The sequence below is a fragment of the Aspergillus homomorphus genome (genome assembly GCF_003184865.1).
Source record: "Aspergillus homomorphus CBS 101889 unplaced genomic scaffold BO97scaffold_24, whole genome shotgun sequence".
Lineage (NCBI taxonomy): Eukaryota > Fungi > Ascomycota > Eurotiomycetes > Eurotiales > Aspergillaceae > Aspergillus > Aspergillus homomorphus.
The window spans coordinates 58562-82404 of NW_020291910.1; the positions used below are offsets into that span (position 1 = coordinate 58562).

Consider the following 23843-nt stretch of genomic DNA (forward strand, 5'->3'; position numbering starts at 1 on the left):
AATGCTGTGCTGTGTGAAGTGTGAACTTCCCTGCCCAAGTTTCTTACTGTTTCTCGGCAGCACCGCTCCCGGTCCGACCTTTCAAGTTCCATGCCGCATTTGGCCGGTTTGGTCAACTGGACCCACGATCTGATAACTAACTAAAAGTAAACGTCAATCAGGGTTGGTGATGCAGCCTGAGGTGCTGCCTGCTAGACTACGAAAACACGGCACGTTTTAGTCTTATCCACTCAATCCGATCGGATCCTATTATCCTTGCCCTATTGGGAAATCTAACTGGTCTCTTTTTCTCTTGGTGTTCTACTACGCCTATATACCTACAGCTGCGGTGTCTGGCTGTATGACGCTGTCTCAGCCCTTCTCTCCTTAGGCGGCTACCCTCAACAGAGCTCACTTCTCTCCACCACCTCCACCACCTCCCTTCTCCTCCTTCCCTTCCTTCCCGTTTTCCCCGTCGATCCTCACAATGGCTGAAGTCGACGTGGCCAGTTACTACAATCTCCCATCAGCTTATCCCGAAGAATGGCCCGCCGAGCTGGACGAAAGCGATCCGGAGGAGACCGAGGCGCTGGACCGCCGCGGCTCACGATCGGAACGCTCTCGCTACTTCGCCCTAGAACGCAATAATAGCACCCGGAGGAGTGTCGCCTTAGGCTCATTCAAGGGGAGCAGTGGGCGGGAGAACCTCAAGGTGGATGAGCCAGACCCCCTGGGAATGAGTGACAGCGTACTCAAGATGCTCAAAGCGCGAGGCTTGTCCCTGGATGAAGATAGCCGCTTGCGAAACCGTTTCCTGCTCTCCTCGACCTCATTCTCACCCTCGCTCTTTCTGTCGCAAGTCCATTCCGACGCGTCGATCCAATCCCTCCTCGATGGCCTCGATTGCCTTTCCCGCTCCATCGACCAAAAGTCGGCGTCGCTGAAAGTCCTCGTCGAAGCCAATTTCGAACGGTTCGTTCGAGCGAAGGCAACCATTGATAGTGTGTATACGGAAATGAAGACTCAAGGTCAAAAGGAGGAGTTGTTAAGCCCTCAGGGTCACCGCAGGTCGGTTGGACATTTCCGGAACTATTCCGGCAGCAGGCACAGCATCTCTACCCCAGCCATTGCGGAAGTAGGACCCGGAAAGAATGCGCTCACGAAGGAGAGTGATTACGGTATGAAAGGTATCCGTGTGCCTTTGCTGGAAGCCTCCGTCAAAGCTGAGGAGGTGTGGGGGCCGGCTTTAGGCGGTCGCGAGAGAGAACAGGTGCTGAAATCCGTCGTGGAAATGATGGAGAAACACCGAGACATCTACGAGATCGGAGGGCAACTCTCTAAGTCTATCAAGCAGCGAGACTATGATTCAGTCTTCGAGCAATTTCGCAAAGCGCGCTCCCTTGCGAAGAGCGCCAAGGATATCGCAGAAACCGCGACGAGGAGGAATCGGCCCCTGACCGACGAGGAAACGCACGTCATCTTGGCCATGGGAAGAATGTGGATAGATGTGGATCAGCAGATTCAAGCCTTCAAGCGCGATCTATGGAGGCGTTTAAGCGACGTGCCAACAACATCAACCACTATCACGGCGACTGGTCCAGTTGAGGAGCACATGGAGCTGATCTGTGCTCTACTAGAATTGGGAGTCGATGATAACCCTATCTGGGTCTGGCTTCTCAGCCGATATGATTTCCTAAAAACTAAGATCACGGCCTTCTGTGGGCGCTGCAAGTCAGAGATAGAGATCCTGAGACGCCGGCTTGCTAGCGGAGATAAGCCTACGCCTCAGGCAGTGGCATCCTATCTCCGTGTTGCACCGCGCGATAACTCGTTGGAAGCCCGGTCGATGCGAGATACTGATCAGGTGATCGAGCTATGGGAATGTATCAACACCTACTTGACCAGGCTTTTGTCGTCCCAAGGAGGTCTTCTCGGTGAGGTCTTCGATTTCTGGGAGGTGGCACAATCGTTCATTGATGGCAGCAAGCAGAAGCTTCTACCAGCCGGGTTTGAGGGAGAAAGCCGTAAGCATCATCGTCTGTCTTCCAATGACATGAGGGATCTGCAAAAAGGCGCGGTGGAACTTATCAACCTAATCCGCGAGAGTGTGTTGTCTCTGTTTGCTGACCCACCGGTGGACGATGTTTCTCTCCTCACGTCTCCCATCTCCACTGCAAGCCCGAACAGCCCTGGGAGCCGCGGAGTGACGCCTACCGAATCTCGTTTCAAACTGGATCCCAAGAACATGCCCTTTCCCACCCCCAAACGTGGGGAATATTGGGAAGACTATGCATTCTGGCCGCCTTTCTCTAATTCGGTCAGTGGTGTGCACTATCTCAGTCAATTTTTGGTTATCATCGGAACAGCGGCTAGTGAAATGGCCGCGTTGGAGCCGGTGCTGAGTAGCGGCAATACCCACGATCTTCTCAAGTCGCTTGTCAGTGTTGCCCGAGAGCGCTCCGTGCGTGTAGCCTGCGCTGCTTGGGGCAAGGATGCCGAGATCTGCAAGATGCTTGAAGACTGGACGCGAGACCCTGAAAGAAGGGATCTGACGAAGATGCCGGGTCTGTTCGTTGCGTTCGAGAATGCTATCATCAGTGGCATGCAAAGGATCCTGTACATCTCCGAGGCCATGGTGAAGGCGGGCTCGGTCGATGTCGTTACCCAGCCTCCTGCGAAGCTGTTGCTCATGGTGCGCAGCCAGTTCGTGTCGAGCGTCTACAAAGCTCTGAGTGGCTTGGTTGAGAATGCTGAACACCCCGCATCAACAGACGGGGACGATGAGTGGGTTCTGGTGGGATCCATGGTCACCAAACCCCAGACTGATCCATCGACATCACTGCTGATTGCGGACGCGGTTGATGTCCGTGATCGGGTGAGTACTTTCCCTTATCAGCCTGTATCGGGCTTCTCGCTGACTGTGGTTCAGAATGTGCGTCTGCTACTGACTCTGTCGAACATTAAGGCTTTCCAAGCCGACCTTGTTCCTCAGCTGGTAGCATACTTCGAAACGTCCTTCTCGGTGAAGTTGACCGAGGAAGCAAACACTGTTCGGGATGTTCTCGGCCAGATCGAAGATCGTTTATTCCAGTCGTACACCAAGCCGACCATAAACAAACTGAACTCGACTATCATTGAGAGCATTACTGCGCCTGAATGGGAACCAAGTGAGGACTCGCGGCCAGAGCAGGTCCGCCCGTACGTGTACAACGCAATATTAGCACTGGTACTGGTCCATACTGAAATCACGACCACGATCCCGTCTACCTTGTTGACCACCGGGAACCGCTCACCTTCAGCCACGCAGTCGCCTCTCCTCTCGGTCATCCTTACATATCTGTTGACTCAGATCTCGACGTCCCTTTTGACCGCCTTTAGTTCCCGGTCTTTGTACACGCTTGCCGCTTTGATGCAGGCGACGCTGGATACCGAGTTCATTGCTCAAACCATGTCTCAATACTCGACTGACGAAGCGTCAGCCATCCAGAGCCAAATCTATGTGGAATTGGACCGCCGAACCACCCACGAAGCTCGCGCCCGGCTGCAGTCAGAACTGAGCGAAATGCGAGTCACGCTGAAGCGATTGAGGGAGAAGACAAAGGGAGAATTTGCTTGTTTCAGGAAACCACGCAGTGGTGGCGGACACAAACCTTCCGCCTGAGTATTTCTTTCAGACTAGCTATTTTAACTATGTATATGAGTTTGAAGCACCCTCCACAGACATACATTTTTGTAGATGCATGGGCCCCAGGATGTGAAAATCAATCAATCGAACTGTATCGTAAGTTCGCGGGTATCATATTTTGGACCATTATTGCTCCTTCATCAATCCAGTTCGTCCCCTTATTTTACCAGCTCCGACTCTTTCTTTAAGCCTGACCAACCGCCCGTTGCACCCGATTCAACAGCACCTTACTCTCCCTGCCCAATCTCCTCTTCCCGCTGTGGTCCGGCTTTTTAGCCCGAGCCATAGCCTCCCGGTCCTTCTGGCGGAACTCCCGCTCCTCCCTCCGCCTCTCAGCCTCCTTCTTCCGTCTCTCAGCCAACTCCATCTCCTTGGCAAAAGCAGACGGCTTGGGTTTCCGGACCCGACGGCCGCGAGCATCGCGATTGTCCGACGATCGTTGTTGGTGTTGGGGCTTGGGCGCGGGTTCCGGTTCGGGCTCGTTCAACATAGCCATTCGGTCCGGGTGAAGTTCCAATGACGCCGGCTCGACCTCCTCCTCCTTGCTGGCGTTCTCCGCATCATCTTGGTCGGCCGTGTAGATGGGCTTGGGAGGCGCGGCCGCCAGCTCTTCGGCGCGGATCTTGGCATAGGCTTTCTTGACTTTGGCTTTTTGGATCAGATCGGACTTGATCTTTTGGGCTGTATTGCGTGCGGAACGTCTGGGTTAGCTTGTCGTTGCGAGAGATAATAGTCTAGAAGAGGCGGAAATGAGCGATGCGATGCGACTGCAACATACCTTTGCGACGATAAGTGCCATCGGGCAGATTGGCAGGGCCGACGGAGAAGCCCTTTCTCTTTTTGACTGGCGCATCGGTCGCAGGGCGCTTTTCTTCCGTGTTGGATTCGTCTCGGGAGCGTTTGGAGGCCATTATGGAGTTATATTGCTTTTATGGTGGTGATGGTGGTGGTGTTTGTGGTTCAGTGCACTTTTTCCCCAAGGATGGAGTGGAGTCTTTCTTCTCTCTTTGTCTCTGGCTGCTCAGGGTAAAATGAAGATGAAAACAGTATCGGAGTGAAAAGCCAAGTCAAGACGGGTGTATTGGGCAACAATTGCGACGCTGTTGTCCCACTCTTGATTGATGGATTGTTATCTGAAAGGGCAAAGGCAGGCAAAAAAAAGTTTAGTCAGTGAACGGGGAGAAGATCCCGTGCCGCAACGACCGCCGGAAAAAGTCAAGTCGTACAGAATGGTCCCCGTCAGGTACGGAACGATGCAGCGTGGGTAATGAACGTCCCTCTGCGTTGTCACCAGCAGAAAATGGACACGAATGGCTTCGGTGTACAGTACAAGGCGGGAGAATTTTGGGAAATTAGTGGGAGATGTAAAGAACTCGTGGGACAAGGGGGAGGGGGAAGCAGGAAAGTACATGAGTAAGTAGAAGTTGATGAACTATAGATCGGTCTGGATTGGAAAAGAAGAAGAATTACCGTGACGGTATCGACTTTCATTCATTCCGCCCTTTTTTTCCCTTCCTTTACTTCACCTCATCATCAATCGTCCTTCCTATTATTCTTTCTTCTCTCCCTACAACTATTACTTCTTCTTCTCTTGCTGCATGTGCAGTGGATTCAGTTAGCGGCCTCCCTGGGTTGGTATTGTCGATGTGTACTTTGTTTCAGCCCATCTTTGCTGTGCAGATCAATAAGCTCTCTAGCTTTGGATCACTTTCTCTGGCTCATTCCTCGGCTCTCCTTTATCATGTTGTAACCGCCTCATCCCGCGGTCGATCCATTCTATTCCGTCCAGGTCATACTCCACTGTGACTTCTTCTCCGCCACTTCGGCCTGACGTGCCAAAGCTCTCTCTCTCTCTGTCCCCCTCCCCCCCCCCCTTGCCCATATATTAGATTCTTTGTTCCCTTTCCTGCAAGGTCTTCCACCTTTCAGGGTTGCGATGTTCGCGATTTCTGCGCATCTCATTGCTAGTCCCATCGTTCGGTGACCATGCCTATTTTCCAATATCTGGACCATCAACGGTCCAATGACCTATGGTCTGATGACCAAACCTCAAGTCAACAGACTCAACATCAGGCCATGCATCCCTGGGAGAGCTCTCACACTCCCCCTGCCAGATTCAGTTCTCCCTCTAGGGACCAATTTGTTCACCCCGAAGGTCCCTCACCATTTAACGCAGTCGATGTAAATGACCGCGGGGATTCAATACAGCGTTTCAAAACTGCTAGCGATCTGAAAGGCACCTATCATCGCTCCGTATGTCTCGTTATCCTTGAAAGTCAAGTCTTGCTGCAGCTCTTCTTACTGTCGAAAAGCCCCCAATTCAACCTCCGTAAAATTGGTAATGATATACTTGCTAACCCGATGGACACAGCTGGGCGAGACGGATGCTAGCCACGAATGTACTCCCTACACCCCGGGACCGGATCCCGCGAGTAGGGATCAGCTAATGGAAACAAGTGATGCGAGTAATCAGCTTCCTCCAGATGATCAGAACGAGCTGGCATCTCCCGCCGATATTGAGCGCCCTCGCTCGGCCTTACACTCCGGAGACTTCCGAGAAGGCAGCTCTCCGGATCAGAATCGACAGCAAATACCACAGACGTCAGTGCCTAGCTTTGCCAACGATGTACACTGCTCTCCGCTCAGTTCTTCTCCCACCACGCCCTGGTTCAGCACGCCCGCGTTTCATGCTCCTTTGCGAGGCCAGGGCTCGTCGCATCATTCTACGACTCCAACAGCGCGCTCTCGCGCTCCATCTCTGGGATCGTTCTCGTCAAGTTATATTCTCAAGGCACCCACAAGTCCACTCGTACATCAAGCCAACAATACAGATTTGGACTTTTCGCCTCGACCGGAATATGCTGGCTGTAATAGCTCCTCAGATAAAGCCAGCCGCCGCCGGACACTTCCTCCAGAGACTTTCCGGGACATGCAACTACCTAATAGCCCCCTTGTGCGAGGGGCACATTTTCAACCCGACTCCTCGGTGAGAAGATGGAATGAGGCTATGGCGCATCAGTCCCAGCCACCCAGACGGTCTTTGACCTCGGGCTATAGCCTTCAACTCGCCTCGTCCGTTCAGACACCGAGTCCTAGATTCAGACGGCCCTCTATTGGCTCTGAAATCTCGTCCAGAGCTTTGGCGCCCATGGTAGGCTCTTACGAGGAGTCGATTCTCCGAGGGAGGATGTCGACGAACCCCTCGAAACCGCTAGACTTCACCGCGCAGATAGGAGTTCTGGGTAAAGGCAAATGTAAAGGCAGCCTTAAGTGCCCGCCCCATGTCACGATTCCGTTTCCTGCTGTGTTCTACAGTTATCCCACCTCAGGATGTGGACGTTCTATTGCGGACGATAGTCCGAGCCCATATGTGGGCATGATTGATCTTGATAATTCCCTTCCTAAGGACACTTCCAGCGATAGTCGGCGCCGCAAACGTCATCAAAGCCCTGGGGGCATGCACAATGACCAGCACACTCGAACCCCACTGGAATCAAGGTCGAATGATCTAGAAAACCTACGTAAAATGGAGAAACGGCAAAGGAGGGCCGAGTCGCCTAAATCTCCGCCGGGCGGATGTTATCGAATCCCACAGCAAGGCCAATTACAGGTCATGATAAAGAACCCGAATAAGACTGCCGTCAAGCTATTCCTGGTTCCCTATGACCTTAGTGATATGGAACCGGGGACGAAGACGTTCATTCGTCAACGAAGCTACTCCGCGGGACCTATAATCGATATGCCACTGAGCGCGCGGAAGAACTACGGGACTGATCGTCCTGAGGCGTCTTTGAATCCCTCGGAAGATCCAAAAGATAAGCCGATTCTCCGTTACTTGATTCACTTGAACTTATGCTGCCCTTCCAAGGGCCGTTTCTACTTGCATTCAAGTATCCGTGTGGTCTTTGCCAACCGAGTTCCCGACGGTAAGGAAAAGCTACGGAATGAGATCCAACTTCCTTACCCCCGCTATTCTCCCTACAAGGTCTCGCGAGAAGCCCACCATGCGCACTCGAGTGCCGTAGGAGAGAAGCGGCCTCGGAAGCCAACCCCTGGTCATCTTACGATCCCCGAGCTGAACAGCTTCGAGGACATGTCTTCCCCGGTATGCTCCTCCCATTTTCAATGCAGTCCGTTCACACGGCACATATCATCAACTCGAGAGCAAACCACTATTCGCAGCGACGAGAACTACAATGTGCGCGACTCATCGCCACATCCTTTACGGCCTCAACCGCCATTCAAGCGGCACGTCAGCCCGTCACCTTACGCAGATTCAGCTGATCTGCGTCACGCTAAAGGTGGGCTGTACAGCAAGCTCCATAAGGGCGACAACGGCTACGGTGGATATCCGTCCAGTTTCGCCGGCGGAACTGAAGCCGGCGACAGTCTCCTTGCTCAGAGACTGAGGAGTCTGGACGTACACAAACATAAGTACCCTCATCAGCACTGATTGCTCTCGACGAGCCAGCAGCGCATAGGGGCTGGTCTGTGACCGTTCAAGCGCGATCGCTACCTAGTAACATCTCCTTCCTTCCACTCCCATCAAAGGCATTGTGCCCCACATCGTACCTCAATCAGAGGTCCCTCAGACACTCATTTCTGGCTAATCACCAGTCCATCCATCCACACATACATACAAAGATGCAGGGCCATCGCTCATTCAGATCACAATCTCCACATTGCTAAATTCCGACCAGGCGCACAGGGTAATAAGAGGGATCAGCAAATATACCCACCATGTTTATAGTTCTACGTTTCCCTTTGAAATTGTCACCGAGTTGCGTATCAAAGCCGGCGCATTGCTTGATTCGTAAGGCGTCCGTCGTTTACTACCTAGCTTTACTATTAGCCTCTGAGCTCCACGAGCCGCCGGTACTGGGCGTCAGCTCTTTACTTTCCTTGAGCGTGGATTGGCCAGATCTTCAGATGGAGGCGGTATGCGGTGCTTACCGGCGATCCTCGTCTATCCTGTATCGCTATCTTCTAGAAAGAAATGAAAATACTTCCAGCTTGTTATTGTCGGTTTAGGGGGGTGGAAGAGTTCTTTTGCGAGTGATGGTACCGTTCACACACTCTCGCGCTCTCTACAATAGCCCAAATTGAGGTAATGTAATGCAGGCAGGAAGACATTGAACACCAAAAGTGGATTTAAATAGACAGATCTATCTACATAGTGAATATAAACCACGGCAGGATTTACCCCAAGTCCAAGCCAACCTGCACAGGGAGAGAGGTATTGCTCAAGCAGCGAGAGGAGGAGGGAATCTAACCGGCATGCTCGACGATCTCATTGACCAAGACTCCGTCCTTGACGTAGGACTTGATCTGCTCGGGGAGGGGACACTCCTTTGTGTCGTCGTCGGAGCCCTCCTTGGGGGGCAGCATGACGTTGATGGCGGTGGACTTGGAGGAGAAGACCTCTGTGGCCAGGCTCTGGAGGCCGAGGTAGACGGTGGCGCCGTCGACCTGGTCGAGGAGCAAGGTGGGGACGACGCCGTCGATCTGCAGGGCGAACTTGGCGGACTTGATGACGTCGAGGCTGCTGACGAGCGAGTCGACGATGATGGACAGGCCCGTGCAGTTGTCGATCGAGATCGCGTTGGCCTTGTTGTTGACCTTGATGATCGTCTTGTGGCACCGCGAGATCAGGATCGACTGGTTCTGCTGCGCGTTGATCTCCACAATCCCGCCGGGGTTGTCGAAGTGCTCCACCAGCCACTTATTGCCCTCCAGGTCCTTGCGCGCCGGCTTGCGCGCCCGCATGCTCTCCGGCTTGGGCTTGGTGCTTGGCGGTGCTGGCGAGCGTGCCCGCGACGTCGGCGACGACACGCTGCTGCCTTGCGAGCTGGGCCGCTCCGGCACCACTGAGCCGGTCCGCAGGCTTGGGTTCTTGTGCGTCATCTCCGATTTGTCGACTTTGCGGAGGCCGGACGTCACGGCGTCGCCGCGGTTCAGTTGGTCGAAGACCGCGGACATGTCGGAGCTAGGTGAGGCGCTGGGCGGAGGAGGGACGCCGGGGGGAGGAGGCGGTGGGGGAGGTGCGCCGCCGTTACCGCCGGAGACGTTGATGGTCGGTACTGGAGGAGGCGGGGGAGGAGGGGGGGCGGCTCTGCTTTCGCTGGGGGACGAAGCCGAGCTGCCGCCGCTCTTGACCTGGCGGAGTGCTTCTTGAGCATCGATGCCGTCCTGGTCGTTCCAGGTCAGACCCTTGGGGTAGTGTTTCTTGAGGTAGGCGGCGAGGGATTTAAAAATCTGATAGTAGGCTTGGATGTATTGGACGTGAGTGCGGTCCCTGAGGGAGGATTGTTAGCACAGTGTAAGGGTACAGTTTGCAGTCGAGTACTAACTTCTCCTTGTAGTCCTTCAGCACCTTGTTGCCATAGTATTCAATGCCTCCAACGATCTCGGTCACGAAATCGGCAGGCTTGCTGGCGAAGAACCAGCCCAGAGCCACGATACCCTCCGCCACCGCGCTGAGGTGGTTGAACAGGTGCGATGCCCGGTTGGACTCGCGAATGTTGTTGATGCTGTCCGAAGCATTGTGAAGCTCCGTCATGAGCTCGGGGGGCTGCTGGTCGGGCTTCTTGGCCTTGGTCGAGACATAGAGGTAGGTGCGCTCGGCCTCGAAGGCTTGCTGGACTGCTCTTGACTGGTTACAATCGTAAGTGGGACGATCTGTTTGAGATTTTCCTAACCTGTCATACCTGTTCGCCGACCAATCCGTTGATCTTCTGTCCCAAGTCCACGAAGGTCCGCACATCTTCGTTAATCAGTGTGTCAAAGTCCTGGATCTGTGGCGGCACCGGGGGAGCGGCGGGGGTAGTTGGAGGAGCCGGCTTGGGAGTCTCGGGGGTGGCCGCTTCAGGCGCAGCGACAGCACTGATGGTCTTGGGCGAGTTTGGGTCGTCCAGCGACATCGCCATGTCTTCCAGGCGGGAAGTCGCGGCTTCGAGCCTGTGATGAGGTATACATCAGCACCCAGAAGACGGGAAATTTGCAAAGGACTCGGAAAGACTCGGAAGAGTTGTGTTTTCCAATGCATCCGGCGCTTGAGTCGCAACGTACCGCTTGATGAGGGTTGTGAGATTATGCATGTGGCTTCCGGACGCCATCTTGAGAGCCCCTGTCGAAGTAAGGAGGCAACTATCGGAGAATAATCAGGGAGGGACTAGGTCAAAAGGACACGGCTTGAATGCGAGCTGTGCAATTCAAGATTTTTGAATAGCAGCAGCAGCAGAAGGCAAGAGAGAGTTAGGCTGCTGGACAGGAAGAGGGAAATGCTGGGGAAGGCAGCAGCAATTGCAAGGTTGTCAGTGGGATGTTGTTCAACTGACAGATGATGCTCCCTGAACCAACAACCCCCCCGGTGCCTGAGGCTAGAGCACGGGCGGTGGGCCCAGCCATACCATACGGTATCAATACCCAACTGCTACTTGTCCACAAGCTGCGCTCGGCCTCTGCGCAATGACGTTGTGGGTATCAGCCCCGTAATCTGTCCGTTCTTTCCGCCGATAAGGAGCCGAGAAATCATACAATAATACTTCCCCTCCAGCCCCCGCCCGTTGCATACTACACGAATTATATACAATTCGCCATTCAAGATTGGTAATTGCCTTAGGGACGATATGGCAGGCAACAATGGGCTTCTATCTGGGGGCAATGTCGATTTTTGCACATTGGGCATGTTCATCCTCGGTACGCTATAACACCCATGAAGGGGATGCGCATAATATATATACTTACTAGACCTCTTGGAGTGCTATAGACGATATCGACTTCGAAGGAGCAAAACCGCCAGTGAAAAATGTTCTCGGGGGTGCTGCAACATATGCAGTCATTGGCGCGCGTCTCGTGGCTGGGAAAGAGCATGCGCGATCCGTGAGCTGGATTGTTGATGTTGGATCCGATTTCCCTGCCGAGGTCCTGAGCGTTCTCAGATCCTGGGATACCAACTGTATCATAAGAGAAGATCATGGACGACTAACCACGCGGGCCTGGAATGGCTACGGGCCGAACGAAAAGAGAGGTCAGTGCCATCGCGTTTGTGTCTCCGCATCGACCTCGTACATGACTGATGAGCCGCTCTAGATTTCAAGTACTTGACCCCTAAATTGCGGTTGGAGCCCTCGATGCTTTCAGATGCGCAAGTCTTGTCGAAAACGTTTCACATGGTCTGCTCTTCGTCACGCTGTATATCTATCGTGCAGGATATCTTGCGACGACGGGAAGAGCTACAACTTGAGGGCAAAGTGCCCTTGCCTATGTCTGCCACGAAGCGACCGGTTTTTGTCTGGGAACCTGTTCCTGACCTTTGCTCGCCAGAAGAGCAGGAGACATTCTTGGCTGCGAACAAAGTCGTAGATGTCGTGAGCCCTAATGAGCTAGAGCTTGGGATGATGTTCGGTCAGCCCGGTTGGAGCGAGGAGACAGACTATGGAAAAGCTATAGTTGATAAGATCCTTTCCAATGGCATTGGGCCCGATGGGAACGGGCACCTGGTGATTAGAGCTGGCAAAGATGGCAGCTATTCGTTCTCTCGGAAGCAGAGAATCTGGCTACCCGCGTATCATCAGCCCGACCCATCGATACCGTCACCCGTGGTCGATCCCACTGGGGCCGGAAATTCCTTCCTTGGAGCATTGACTCAAGGCATGATCAGCTCGGGTAGGACTCCAACTAATATCGGTGCATCGGTGCTCGCGGAATCAGCAGCCTGGCAGAAAGCAATGGCAGCTGGCGGCAACCATAACCTCATCCTACCCGCTCTGGTATTCGCTACTGTGGCAGCCAGTTTTGTGGTGGAACAGATTGGGGTACCGCACATTTCTACATCTACCGACGGAAGAGAGCTTTGGAACGAGACTGAGTTCACGGAACGGGTCCGTCTGTACACACAGCGCTTGTATCGAACACTTGAAGAGTCTCCTCAGAAGCACTTGCAGATCAACTGACCGGTTGAAGAACGCCCTTCTATTGTCGTACAGCCCTCAAAAATGATGAAACAAAAACCTATCATGCCACAGGATTCCTTCGCAATTGCATTTTATCCCACTCGTCTCTTATTCCCCGTCAACCATCATTATGAGTCCTGCTTCGAGGCTTGTTGTCTTCTTTCGTGTTCAATGATTTCCCTGCTCCAGCTATATAGACGAGATAGAGTCAATGACCAGATGCTTAGAAACACTTGATAGGGGATTGGCTGGATTTGACTGACTAGCGACTGGGGAAGAATCTGCCAGGCTCGGGCATCTTGTCGCGGTGCTCGCGGTCGGCACTAATGCTCCAGACCACAGCAACGATTCCGATCATGGTGGCACCCATGATGGCGGTGTTGACCCTCCAGTTCGCGGGCTGAGCATACCAGCCTCCGGCGGGAGACCAGACTTCCTTGGGATACCTGCGCGGGTCATCGGTCAGCACCACGCGGGGAATTAGGATATGAAAAAACCACATACGGGATCTTTCCGCCTCCGCCCATTGTGATTGCAGGTATGTGATGATAGCGATTCGGTAGGGAAAGTTGACAATGGCTCGCTAGGAAGCGTTGTTCTGGCGGGTTTGAAGCCGAATTGGCCGTCGTTCGTCCCTCCCGGTCCCAGCCCAGACCCCGTGACGCTAGTTCCGTATCAGGATTAGCGCAGAATAGGCACTTTCTCCCACGACCGCCAAACCCCGTGACTTCCGCCGAAAGGTGCTCAACTTTTCTCTAGCGACCAAAAGTTCGTACTGGCAGCCCGTCGGACGACCCTCTCCACCGTCTCTTATTCCCCACGCCACGACGCAGTCCTTAATTGGATATACGGTCAATCGGTAATCCCCCGATTTAGGGTGTCTGTCATATACACAAATCGCACAGATGAAGAGACTGCAACTCCAACGATGGAGCAGTTCGGTCCTCTCGCCGCAAGCCCGGGCTGGAAGTCGACTGCCCCGACGTATACAACATGGCCTCCGCTACCAGTCGACGAATCCTTTCCCTGTCACGGATGCTGAAGCCGAACAATTGTTCGAGGAAGAACCGTCTCGGTCTTCGATCCGCCCCTCCCAGATTTCCAAGCACGCCCTCCCTTCTCCGCCTGTCGAGGCCGCACGCGAGTCCGCGAAACTCGCTGCGCTCCATGCACGACTTTACCTTCCCTCACGACTTCCCCTCGAGACCCTTGGTCGCACTCTCGTGGATGAATCGGCCGACCCTAATGCGAACTTCAACAATGAGTCCCTGGCTACTCTTGGTCACGACCTCCTGACCCAGTACACCTCCGAATACCTTATCTGCACATATCCCCGTCTTCCTATGACGGTTATTTTCGCCGCCATGTATGCCTACGTCGGCCCCAAGACATTGGCCGCAATGACGAACGAATGGGGTGTGGAGTTGGCTGCTGCACCGGGTGGAGAGGTTGACCCTGGCCACCTGCAATTTAGAAGACTCGCCCCGGGCACCAACCCGAACGAAACGCCCATGCGTACTGACAGACGCTGGGAGGAACAGACATGGCGGAGGTCGGTCACGTCCAAGGTCGTCAATGACAATGTCTTCGGCGATCCCGTCAGGGCAAGCGTCAACCCGAAACTACTGGCCAAGGCAGCGGCCAAGAACACCGCTGGAGTGTCTGCTGAAGAGGCCAGCGCCCAATTCGTGCGCGCTGTTGTCGGTGCCATCTACCTTCATGCCGGCCGTCCTGCCGCCAAGCGCTTCTTCGAGCAGCACTTCCTCTCTCGTCACCTCAATATCTCCGATCTGTTCAACTTCAGCGAGCCGGCTCGTGACCTTGCCCGCCTTTGTGCCCGTGAGAGTTTCGAGCCTCCAGTTGCCAAGGTGCTCAGCGAAACTGGTCGCTTGAGTCGGCACCCCGTCTTCGTTGTTGGCATCTTTTCCGGCAAGGATAAGCTTGGTGAAGGTGCTGGTTCTAGCTTGCTTGAGGCTCGGTCCCGGGCGTCCGTTGCCGCCCTCAAGGCCTGGTACCTGTACAGCCCGATGAATGTGCGTCTTCCCAACTCGATGGAAGAGGATGGGGCTGCCCCCTGGAAGCCGGTGCACGTGGATCTGGGCGAGGTGATTGTGTAAAGAGGAAGCGTTCATGAGAGCAGTATTTGGAAACGGCGTCACATTTTGATATAGATGTTGTCAAGTGGGCAACTGACGGCAAGTGCAACATTTACATATTATTCCTACCAGTTTCGCAATTTTGCAAGGTTCTGTACATTACGGGAATTCTTTTTATTTCATCCGATGTTTCCTATCACGTCAAGTTCTTTTCTTTTCTTTTTCTTGCCTCTCCAAGTCATAAAGCTCGCCTCTTTTCTTTATACCAATAGAGGTTCGAATGGGAAGGGTTTGAGAAGCGGTCCCGCAGATTGGGGTGATGGACCTAACATGTACTCAATAAATCAATGGATTCAATAGGTTTACTCTCCAGTCATGTCTGCTATCTTATCGGATGCCTTATCGACGAGAAACCCTCCAACTCAAGTGCCTGCAACCAAACGTGCCCATCGAGAGTCCACATCAAGGATTCACAATCTCACCCTCCCAGTTTCCATTTCCTGGGGTTTTCGTCTCTTCATCAACCTTCCCTGCAGGAGTGTCCAACCACCGACCATACTCCTCCCACAACTCCTCGACCCCGACGCCAAACAACCCCTTCCAGAAGCTCTCACCTTCAGCATCACCGTTTTGTACTTGTTCATCCTCACCATCATCCCCCTCCCCCTCCCCCTCACCCACATACCCAACCCTCAACAACCGATCATTCACCAACCCCACCGCCCCTGTCCCGATACGAACCTCCTCCAACCAATCCAAGAAATACGCCGTATGCTGATACCCCTGATCCCACTTCCCAGCCCGTTCTTCCGCGCCCCGGGGCCGCGTCCAGTGCGGGGGCGCCAGTCCAGCCCTCAGCCGCACGAAGTCCGCGATCCCCTCGATCAGACCCCCCGGCGGATCAGGGGTTTGGGTTTCTTTGTTCTGTGGACGCGTGTGTTGGTAGCAGTGCACGAGCTCGTGGGTGAGCATCCCGACGAGCTCCGCCCGCGGGTCCGCGTACCGCGTCGTGCAGCTTGCTATGTATGATAGCGAGAGGTGGATCTCTTTGTGGTCTGCGTCTAGGTCTGTGCCTGTTGTGTAGGCTACGCCTGGGATTTGGCGGAGGTGGGTGGTTATTGAGCGGGTTGGCGGGAGGGTTGGGGTGAAGGTTATTCGGTTGTGGTTTTGGATTGGGGTTTGGGTGGGGGTTGGAGTTGAGGGGGAGGAAGGTGGTGTTGGCTTGGTGTAGAGCGTTTGGAGGATCGTTGTTAGGGCGGTTTCGAGGGTGCTGGCTAGGTTTGGGATGAGGGTGAGGAAGGTTGTTGAGGCGGGGTTGCGGAGGTCGTGGATTTGGAGGAGGAGTTTTGGGGTTGGGAGGTGGGGGATGGTTTGGGGGTTTGTGGTGGTCGTGGTGTTGGTCGTAGTGTTGGTGTCGGGTTTGGTGAGGTTGAATGGGAGGGTGGTGGGTTGTGGTCGTGGTGTTGAGGAAGCCATGCTGGGTTGGATTGTATGGCAGTCTGCGTATCACACTTGTAAGTCAATGAGGTCGGAGGTTGAAGAGGACGCTGTGGACGTTGATCATAAGATATAGCAAGGCATTGGCGCCGTTCTAGTCTGTCAGCACTGATAACCTACCTGCATGCAGACACAAGGTTGCATGCCGCATGGTCATGACGGGATCCACCAATCATTACTGATTACTGTTGTTCTGCGCTGTTGAGGATGAATCAAGTCGGTTCCACTTGAAGACGAGAGACAACACCGGGAGAATTGCACCCTGCTTGTGGTTGGCTGTGCCCCAGGCTTTGCCCGGCGGTGACATCGCAGCTGGTCCAAGTGTCGGCGCGTCTGCCACCAAAAAGGCCCGATCCACCGCCGGCGCGGCGATCCGGTGGAGTGGCTGCAGTGATCGATCGACGACCAGTTACAAAACCTGGACTTATAATATAGACAAGTGACAAGATGCTCTGGATTCGCTGGTAATATTAATTATTTCCAGGGATTCATGCTCTGCCATTTGTCTTAATCCTCAAGTGAAACGGGCAACACTGGAGGTGCCAGGATATATAATAGCGGTGGGTCACTCTCGTGTAGGCTTCTATGAGCACTTACTAGTAGTATCTTCCATGCCCCTTTTTGCATCTTTCGGATTCTAGCTTGATTTGTAACACAATAAACCTTAACTACCATGATCATAGCTACCAGCAGAGTTTTCCCCTAGCAGACGTAGCTGCCCATCATACACTACCCTCTACACAAATTCCATAATAACAGGGAATCATAACCAGGCGGATAGTCTACTATACGACACACGCATCTTAGTTTCAAGTTGGGCAGCTCCAGGCTAGAAGTGAATCAAGTGATAGGTTGAAATAGCTGCCATAACAACTCGGCTTGCCCAAAGCGGAGCAACCATGGCTCCGGCGACGTTGCGGGTCAACAAAGCAACCCAACTCGAAAAAAAAAGAATCAGGGACAACAACAACAACAACAACAACAACCTTCACCCCCACAACCACCACCTATTCACTCACCACCACCATCCCCGGTCTTTTCCACGTAGAAATCGCGTTTATATCCATCTGTCATACCTCGAATTCCAACCTGCTGGTCCTTTACATACCGATCTCCCTGTCAGGACTCAATTGATCCGTTGTCCCTCCCGAGAGTGGAGCTCTTCTAAGCGCTTATCGCCGCCGCGGTTGGTCGCTTATCGGGCCAGACTCCTTCCCTTCTTCCCCTCGATAGAGCAACTACGCCTTCACGCCTTCACGCCTCTACATCTCTGCGCCGGCACCACCTCCTCCTCTCCCACCCTCCATCCGCTCCTTCGCTCGTCGCCATCCTCGTCGCCGCGCCTGCCTTTTCACGACTACACTCGCGACTGCCACAAACAAGCAGACTCTTCCCAGGTATGACTCCAGTACTTGCGCTCCCCCCCCTCCCCGATACTTTTCTCCTTCAACCACCTCTTTCACACTCAAACACCGTTCCCAAACTGCTCTATTTCTCTCCCATTCCAACGTGCGCATCTTCATCACGTCTATACGCCTTCAAGTACAAATCTCGACGTGTACACAACTTTCAGATACCCTTTCTTGTTCATTTCCTAGCGTTGCTTGTGTCTTGTACTCATAGCGTTGCTTTCTGTCTTCGTGCTCAACCTCAAATCTTAAAAAAAAAAACCCTGTTGTGATAAATCGTTGTTTTCGTTTTCTAATTCGTCATGGCCAATAACAGTTTTGGGGCTGCTGTGGCGATTGCTGCACTCCTCACATTTCTCCTACACGGCAAGGAACTCGAGTCATTCCTCTTCAGAGTCGTGATTGAATTTTTCTGGATTGTTGCGAAAGCCGCGACTTCATTCGTCCCTATCCTCTTCTCCCTTTCCTCCTTGTATCGTGACGAACTCGATACTTTCCTTGATCTTTGTCTTGGCATCATGGAAGCCAGAGCCTTGGAGCTGGTGGACACAGCCAAAAATAACAATGTCTCGCTGGATGTGAAGCAGTCCGCTTTGACGGCCTTCAAGTCGGAGATCAAACAGAGAAACGTTCCCGAAGCGGCAGTACCACCGACATTTGAAGCCTTGCGGGTCTTCATCGCATCACCGAATACCATCATCGTCACGCCTGCGTTTAGTATGCTGAGCCACTTAATCAAGCGCTTGTTCATTCAGCAACAACCGCACCTGATTGCGATTCATAGCCGCATCCTCCACCCCCTACTTCTCGAACGTCTAGGCGATCACAAAGAACGCGTAAGAGCACAGGCGGCCCAAGCCTTCACTGAGTTGTGGCCTGCTGCGAATGCCGAAGTGGAACACCATGTTCTCGAAACCGCTCTTGTGGGAAAGAACCCCAAGGCAAAAGAAATGGCTTTGATCTGGCTCTCAAATGTAAGCAGTATTCTCTCGTTTTTGATTTGACTCATGTCCTGACGACGTTGGCTGCAGATGTCCAAGAATCATGGCCTCCGTTTTCGCCAATATGTTGCAAATCTGGTCAACTGTCTCGAAGATGCCGACCCGGCCGTCCGAGACACAGCAAAGTTGACTGTAGTTGAACTTTTCGGGTACGACTTCCCCTCTGTCCGTCCGATGCCATTTTGGCGTGAAAACTAATCTCCGTATTAGGGCTGCTTCGGGAGCGTCCGCACGTGCGAAGTCCGACCTCATGAAACAACTCAGTATCCGCAACGTACGAAAAACAATTGTGAATACAATTGTCACCCATCTTGGACTTGACACCGCCGAAACCGATCACATCTCAAGACCGTTGTCTCGAGCTGATGGCCTCACGCAACGGTCCACAGAAGGACGGAGACCTGCGTCTCGAGCCGATGGACTCGTGCAACGTCCTTTGGAAGGTCCGAGACCAGTTTCCCGAGCGGAAGGCCTTAGCCAACGGTCCGCAGAAGGACCAAGACCTGCTTCTCGAGCTGACGGTCTCATGCAACGCTCTACAGAAGGGCTGAGACCAATGTCCCGAGCCGAAGGTCTTATCCAGAGATCTACAGAAGTTAGCATGTCGACAGGTGACATGGCTACAGGGGGTGAGGTGCCTGCGCCTCGACCTACCTCCCGAGATGGTGAAAGTGTGGAACCACTCATGGTCTCCTCCTCGCGCGAGATCGAAGATCTGGTCCGCGGTATGCTACCTCACTTCGAGGGGCGTGAATCCGAAGGTAATTGGGCACAACGCGAGAAGAACGTTCTGATGCTACGTCGACTGGTCCATGGCAATGCTCCGGTTACTTACTCGAACACACTGATCACGGCTCTGAAGACACTCCTCGATGGCATCTTCAAGGTCGCCACTTCTCTTCGCACAACTATGTCTACAAACGGTTGTCTCCTAGTCCAGGACATCGCCGTTCATTGCGGATCGAGAATCGATTCAATGGTGGAGATCATCATGCAAAATCTTATCAAACTGAGCGCTGTGTCGAAGAAAATCACAGCGCAGAATGGAAAGATGACTGTTGAGACTGTCATTCAGCATGTTTCCTTCACTCCCCGTATCCTGCAACACATCTTTAGTGCCTCTCAGGATAAAAACGCACAGCTGCGGCTGTATTCAGCGGACTGGTTTAAGATTGTCTTGGATAAACAAGTCAATAACAAGGCCGCCATAGAGCATGGAGGCGGGCTGGACATGCTAGAGAAAGGCATCAAGAAGGGGCTGTCAGACGCAAACCCGACCGTCCGAGTGGCCATGCGCGGAACTTTTTGGATATTCTTTGGCATGTGGCCCATCAAGGGCAACGAGTAAGTTCATTACTGCTCTCGTCATGTTCTCGTGAGCTAACTCAGCGCAGAATTCTCTCTGATCTCGACCCCAAATCTCGAAGTCAGCTTGAAAAAGACCCGAACAATCCAAACTTTAATTCAACCAAGGGCAATGCCCCATTGCGTAAGGGCGTTGCAAGTGGGCCTTCCTCTTCGAAGGCTAGTAAAGCTCTGCACGAAGCCATCGCAGCGAAGAAGAGGGCGCACCTGGCACCTAAACCCAGTCAGCAAGTGCGTCCCCAATCAGCACAATCCAGCGTGGCCGAGATTTCCATGCCCGAATCTCATACCAAACAGCCTGTTGTACGGTCTGTCCCAACGGGTGCACCTATCTCGTCGCTTTCTTCCGCACCCATGCGTCCAGCGAGCAAGGCTCGCAGACCCGAGCTGAGCCGACCAGCCACTGCGGAGCCGTATTCAGTGCGGCCTATCGATCATCATCTCACAATGTCGGACCATCGTATCACGGTCTCGGACCAGCAAATCACTGTCCCTGCAACGATTACGGCAAAAGCAAGGGCCAAAAGACTTGATATCGCCAAGACTCGAGGAAAGGAGCCTTTCATGAATGGCAGTCATTTGGATGCAGACGTGGGCGGTCTATCCTCTGGAGGTTCTCAGGTATCTATAGTTCCTAATGAACATGATAACCCTGCCGAAGTCCAGTTGGAGAGTCCCCCTGATACTGTCGTGCAAATGCTAACCCCTTCTGATGTCCCGGCAGAGACAGGTTTCTCCTGCTCAGATGAGCCTGCGGACGATCAAGTTAAGAAACTTATCCCCCGCGAGCCGAAGCTTGCTCCAAGTCGAAACGAAGTACATGAACGTCAACCCGATGCAGTACAGCCCACCTCTGACGCCACAACATCCTATGCCGATCTACAACACCCAAACCTTGGCGGAGAACGAAGACCTAGCGATGATGCTCAGGACTTGTTGGAAAACTCAGAACGTGGAAGATTGGGAAGCTCAGAACACAGAGGAGAACGAAGACCCAGTGAATATGTCGAGGAATCTGTCCCATTGTCCTATGTACAAGCCTCAGATCGGGATCTGGAAAGCACAGGACACGGAGGAGAGCGGAAGCTCAGCGATCCTGGTCAGGAATCGATCGCCGGTGAGCTTGGTCAGGAATCGATCGCCGGCGAGCCTAAGCCTATCAACGATCGAGGCGCAGGGCAACATGAACACAACGTCGGAGCAAGACACTCCGCCCCTAACACCATCAACAACGTCGACGCCGCCAACACCGTCGGCTTCCCGTCCGTCGTACCAGTCTCGCATCCCGACCCGCAAGACTCGGAATTCGAAGGAGAACGAGCACCCAACAATGAGGCCCAGGAACCTATCCCCTGCCACTCGCAGCCTTCTGGGTCTAGCAAGATCGAGCAAAGCCAAGCAGGAGGAGAGAAGAAAACCTCCTTTCCGGAGCACTTTTCCTCCGAACCTGTAAAAATTTTTGAAGACCCCATTGTTACTACGAGCCCCATTGTTAATAGCCCCATTGTTAGTACTCGAAATGTGACTAAAAACAGCGTTTTGGAAGAATTATCGTTAAATGAACCGTCTCATCGCGATCTGGTAGATGGCTCAGAACAACGTCGTCGGAGAAAAGTTGAGAACGCCGAGCGCCGAAGAAGTATCAGCCCCCGTTCGAAAGACCCTGCCAAAGCGAGAGAGATGCTGGAGAAAGGCGTTCAGAAAATCCGGTCCAAGAATATGGACATTCTCGGTTATCGCAAGTTGCAAGGGTTGATTGAGTATCATGACTCTATCTTCATTGATGAAGACAAATATGATGAGATGCTGCTGGTTTTGCTCGAGGAACTGCAAAGTCCTCCGGATGAGAAGCGTCAACGCCTTGGCCGTCCTTTGGACTTGAAAACCCAGGTGCTTCTTACTATTCGCTTCATGCTCGCACACAACAAGCACTATGTTTCCCCTTACTACCCCATCGCCATAGCGGCTCTCATCACGGCTAGAAATTATTACGACTCTTCGAGCCACATCATCAATGGATTGAACGAAACGGCCGAGGAACTACTTGCACACTGTGAGCCTGAAGGTGTCATCGACGCTGTGGCCGACCTCGTATCTGGCGAGGACCCCGAGACAGGCGACCGGGCCATCACCATGGGCTTCTCTGTGATGACGGATATCTTGAAGAAGAAGAACGGCGACGGTGTTCGGTTGCCCGGGCGCCTTTTGGAAAAGGTTGGGTCACTGGCCGGCAAGAGTCTAACGGCCCGGCAGCCTGATGTCAGGCGCCAAGCGACACAGCTGTGCGTACAATTGCACACAATGGCCAACAATGACGACCACTTCTGGCAGCTTGTGGGGTGGCCCCGTGAAAACTCACGGAACCTTCTGACGTATTATATTGCTAGGAAGTGAAGAAAAGGGGAAGAAGTATCATTGGTCTTGTATTATTATTATCATCATTATTATTACTACTTTACTCTCGTGTTCGGTTTTGATACCACTTTCTTTGATTTGGCGCCTCCAAAGGCAATTGTTTCTGTATCACTAGCTAATATCATTTTGAATGTAATTGAGCTTCGTCAATCGCTGTAGGACTTTTGTAGGAAGGAGGCGAAGAATCCAATCGCGACGCGACGAACCGCGCTGTGCTTTGATAAAGCAGTGCGGAGTTTATGGCGGCAAGCGGAGGACGATCCAGGAGCTCATTGCTGAGCGTAGATTGATGGAAGTCAGGGGCCATGACTGCGAATCACCTTACTACTGACTGACGGGCGGACATTATTCCATGGGAGGACCGGAAGTTGGCAAAGGTTATTGGACTCTCCTTTCCCGGCGGATTACATCTATATAGATACATACATCAAGGGGGATCAAAAGAGCAGCCTGGCTTCGTTGGACATAGCCAGACCATCTATGCTCTTGGTGTCAAAGCAATGCCTCTAAGGCGGACGCGAGGGCCTGCAGCTGATCGGCTTCTTTGTGCGAATCCTCCGCAAGGTACTTCCACCAAATCGAATATAAATCACATGACGGGGTTCCTCGAAGATATGTACACTCTGCCCGGAGAGAAGGTGCTCCGGAAGGGAGGCCGGTTTCCCTTGAATAACATGACAGGAGTCCTCGAAGATTTCTGGAACATGTCCGCGAGGGAAGGTGCTCCTGAATGGAGGTCTTCTCTTCTCCACCTGCTGGGGTTTGTACGACGCTGCCAAGCCTAAAAGGCTGCGACTGGCAGGTTTATCTCGTGCCTCCATGGAGGCCTGCTTTCCTTCTGGTGATATGGGAATCAAAGTTGAAAGGGGCCAGTAGCCTTTGTCCAGCAGAGTTGCTCTCTCCCTGCATCTGAATGGTGAGGACCAAACAGCGGTCTTGTCTCCAATGCCGTCCGGCTCGTGGTATTGGTTGTTTGAAACGGTGGAAAAAAGTCCTGCCTCTCGCGCTGGTGCTGTGCGCATCCAGGTTGCTCTCTGTGGTAATGCCGCTCAACCTCATCTTGGAAGCCAGATCGAACCCCATGACAGAATCGGTACAGTCTGTCTTGGTCTGAGTACTCGATGTGGATACTCATGGAGGATAGGGTGGACGAAAAGCGGAAGAGTGATGGAAGAGTAGTATCTCCGGATCTTATGGTGGACTCGTGGTGCTCTTTCGTTTCTCCTGGCGGAGAGCAATGCGCATTCCCTGTATCTCTGTCGAGACTCGGACCCAGTGATTAGTATTATCCCGGGGGTAGGCAATGTTTTCAGGGCTCAAAGGCAAAGGCGACATACAGGATGTTGTGAATAAGAATGGACTGCGGCAGCTGAGGGAGACTTGGAACGATGCGTGACGAGCAGTGAAAGGCATAGGATGCAAATATCGTGATCCTTGGCGGA

The 23843-nt window shown here is 53.2% G+C and overlaps 10 protein-coding genes across 10 annotated transcripts; 6 read left to right on the top strand and 4 right to left on the bottom strand.

Moving 5' to 3' along the window:
• The first annotated feature begins 123 nt into the window (after window positions 1-123).
• Window positions 124-3662, top strand: BO97DRAFT_444050 (exocyst subunit SEC5). Its single transcript, XM_025698424.1, has 2 exons — window positions 124-2854; window positions 2909-3662. Exons 1-2 carry the CDS (start codon window positions 467-469, stop codon window positions 3638-3640), a joined length of 3120 nt encoding a protein of 1039 aa, XP_025550261.1. The 5' UTR covers window positions 124-466; the 3' UTR covers window positions 3641-3662.
• BO97DRAFT_471153 (uncharacterized protein) lies at window positions 3653-4789 on the bottom strand. The gene is made up of 2 exons (XM_025700021.1): window positions 4443-4789; window positions 3653-4345 (listed from the first exon to the last, which is right to left on the bottom strand). The coding sequence occupies exons 1-2, from the start codon at window positions 4573-4575 to the stop codon at window positions 3849-3851; spliced, it is 630 nt and encodes a 209-aa protein (XP_025550262.1). The 5' UTR covers window positions 4576-4789; the 3' UTR covers window positions 3653-3848.
• An 861-nt stretch (window positions 4790-5650) lies between these two features.
• BO97DRAFT_347663 (uncharacterized protein) lies at window positions 5651-8117 on the top strand (the record flags this gene model as incomplete). Its single annotated transcript, XM_025691859.1, has 2 exons — window positions 5651-5917; window positions 6045-8117. 2 exons carry the CDS (start codon window positions 5651-5653, stop codon window positions 8115-8117), a joined length of 2340 nt encoding a protein of 779 aa, XP_025550263.1.
• A 144-nt stretch (window positions 8118-8261) lies between these two features.
• BO97DRAFT_104698 (uncharacterized protein) lies at window positions 8262-8814 on the top strand. Its single transcript, XM_025689859.1, has one exon. It carries the CDS (start codon window positions 8405-8407, stop codon window positions 8693-8695), a length of 291 nt encoding a protein of 96 aa, XP_025550264.1. The 5' UTR covers window positions 8262-8404; the 3' UTR covers window positions 8696-8814.
• On the bottom strand, window positions 8796-10979 carry capA (adenylate cyclase-binding protein). Its single transcript, XM_025692801.1, has 4 exons — window positions 10733-10979; window positions 10372-10621; window positions 10015-10316; window positions 8796-9959 (listed from the first exon to the last, which is right to left on the bottom strand). Exons 1-4 carry the CDS (start codon window positions 10777-10779, stop codon window positions 8933-8935), a joined length of 1626 nt encoding a protein of 541 aa, XP_025550265.1. The 5' UTR covers window positions 10780-10979; the 3' UTR covers window positions 8796-8932.
• A 260-nt stretch (window positions 10980-11239) lies between these two features.
• Window positions 11240-12807, top strand: BO97DRAFT_471156 (ribokinase family protein). The gene is made up of 3 exons (XM_025700022.1): window positions 11240-11362; window positions 11433-11693; window positions 11756-12807. Exons 1-3 carry the CDS (start codon window positions 11293-11295, stop codon window positions 12616-12618), a joined length of 1194 nt encoding a protein of 397 aa, XP_025550266.1. The 5' UTR covers window positions 11240-11292; the 3' UTR covers window positions 12619-12807.
• On the bottom strand, window positions 12522-13221 carry BO97DRAFT_406348 (uncharacterized protein). The gene is made up of 3 exons (XM_025695399.1): window positions 13123-13221; window positions 12882-13064; window positions 12522-12807 (listed from the first exon to the last, which is right to left on the bottom strand). Exons 1-3 carry the CDS (start codon window positions 13143-13145, stop codon window positions 12747-12749), a joined length of 267 nt encoding a protein of 88 aa, XP_025550267.1. The 5' UTR covers window positions 13146-13221; the 3' UTR covers window positions 12522-12746.
• Window positions 13222-13382: 161 nt separating this feature from the next.
• BO97DRAFT_406349 (mitochondrial 54S ribosomal protein mL44) lies at window positions 13383-15065 on the top strand. Its single transcript, XM_025695400.1, has one exon. The coding sequence runs from the start codon at window positions 13524-13526 to the stop codon at window positions 14733-14735; it is 1212 nt and encodes a 403-aa protein (XP_025550268.1). The 5' UTR covers window positions 13383-13523; the 3' UTR covers window positions 14736-15065.
• BO97DRAFT_406350 (basic secretory family protein) lies at window positions 15064-16674 on the bottom strand. Its single transcript, XM_025695401.1, has one exon. The coding sequence runs from the start codon at window positions 16188-16190 to the stop codon at window positions 15177-15179; it is 1014 nt and encodes a 337-aa protein (XP_025550269.1). The 5' UTR covers window positions 16191-16674; the 3' UTR covers window positions 15064-15176.
• Window positions 16675-17922: 1248 nt separating this feature from the next.
• BO97DRAFT_415306 (uncharacterized protein) lies at window positions 17923-22380 on the top strand (the record flags this gene model as incomplete). The annotated part of the gene is made up of 4 exons (XM_025696381.1): window positions 17923-18594; window positions 18652-18770; window positions 18832-19965; window positions 20016-22380. The coding sequence occupies 4 exons, from the start codon at window positions 17923-17925 to the stop codon at window positions 22378-22380; spliced, it is 4290 nt and encodes a 1429-aa protein (XP_025550270.1).
• Window positions 22381-23843: the final 1463 nt, after the last annotated feature.

Excerpts from the sequence above, each read along its gene's own strand:
- BO97DRAFT_406348 (XM_025695399.1), bottom strand. The coding sequence starts at position 13,145 with ATGGGCGGAGGCGGAAAGATCCC. Across the intron at positions 13,065-13,122 it reads GGCGGAGGCGGAAAGATCCC|GTATCCCAAGGAAGTCTGGT; the intron begins GTATGTGGTTTT and ends TGACCCGCGCAG. Across the intron at positions 12,808-12,881 it reads AGATTCTTCCCCAGTCGCTA|CTGGAGCAGGGAAATCATTG; the intron begins GTCAGTCAAATC and ends TCGTCTATATAG.
- BO97DRAFT_444050 (XM_025698424.1), top strand. The coding sequence starts at position 467 with ATGGCTGAAGTCGACGTGGCCAGTTACTACAATCTCCCATCAGCTTAT. Across the intron at positions 2,855-2,908 it reads CGGTTGATGTCCGTGATCGG|AATGTGCGTCTGCTACTGAC; the intron begins GTGAGTACTTTC and ends ACTGTGGTTCAG.
- BO97DRAFT_406350 (XM_025695401.1), bottom strand. The coding sequence starts at position 16,190 with ATGGCTTCCTCAACACCACGACCACAACCCACCACCCTCCCATTCAAC.
- BO97DRAFT_104698 (XM_025689859.1), top strand. The coding sequence starts at position 8,405 with ATGTTTATAGTTCTACGTTTCCCTTTGAAATTGTCACCGAGTTGCGTA.
- BO97DRAFT_471153 (XM_025700021.1), bottom strand. The coding sequence starts at position 4,575 with ATGGCCTCCAAACGCTCCCGAGACGAATCCAACACGGAAGAAAAGCGC. Across the intron at positions 4,346-4,442 it reads TGGCACTTATCGTCGCAAAG|CCCAAAAGATCAAGTCCGAT; the intron begins GTATGTTGCAGT and ends CACGCAATACAG.
- BO97DRAFT_471156 (XM_025700022.1), top strand. The coding sequence starts at position 11,293 with ATGGCAGGCAACAATGGGCTTCTATCTGGGGGCAATGTCGATTTTTGC. Across the intron at positions 11,363-11,432 it reads ATTGGGCATGTTCATCCTCG|ACGATATCGACTTCGAAGGA; the intron begins GTACGCTATAAC and ends GGAGTGCTATAG. Across the intron at positions 11,694-11,755 it reads CGGGCCGAACGAAAAGAGAG|ATTTCAAGTACTTGACCCCT; the intron begins GTCAGTGCCATC and ends GAGCCGCTCTAG.
- capA (XM_025692801.1), bottom strand. The coding sequence starts at position 10,779 with ATGGCGTCCGGAAGCCACATGCATAATCTCACAACCCTCATCAAGCG. Across the intron at positions 10,317-10,371 it reads ACGGATTGGTCGGCGAACAG|TCAAGAGCAGTCCAGCAAGC; the intron begins GTATGACAGGTT and ends GATTGTAACCAG. Across the intron at positions 9,960-10,014 it reads CTGAAGGACTACAAGGAGAA|GGACCGCACTCACGTCCAAT; the intron begins GTTAGTACTCGA and ends ATCCTCCCTCAG.
- BO97DRAFT_406349 (XM_025695400.1), top strand. The coding sequence starts at position 13,524 with ATGAAGAGACTGCAACTCCAACGATGGAGCAGTTCGGTCCTCTCGCCG.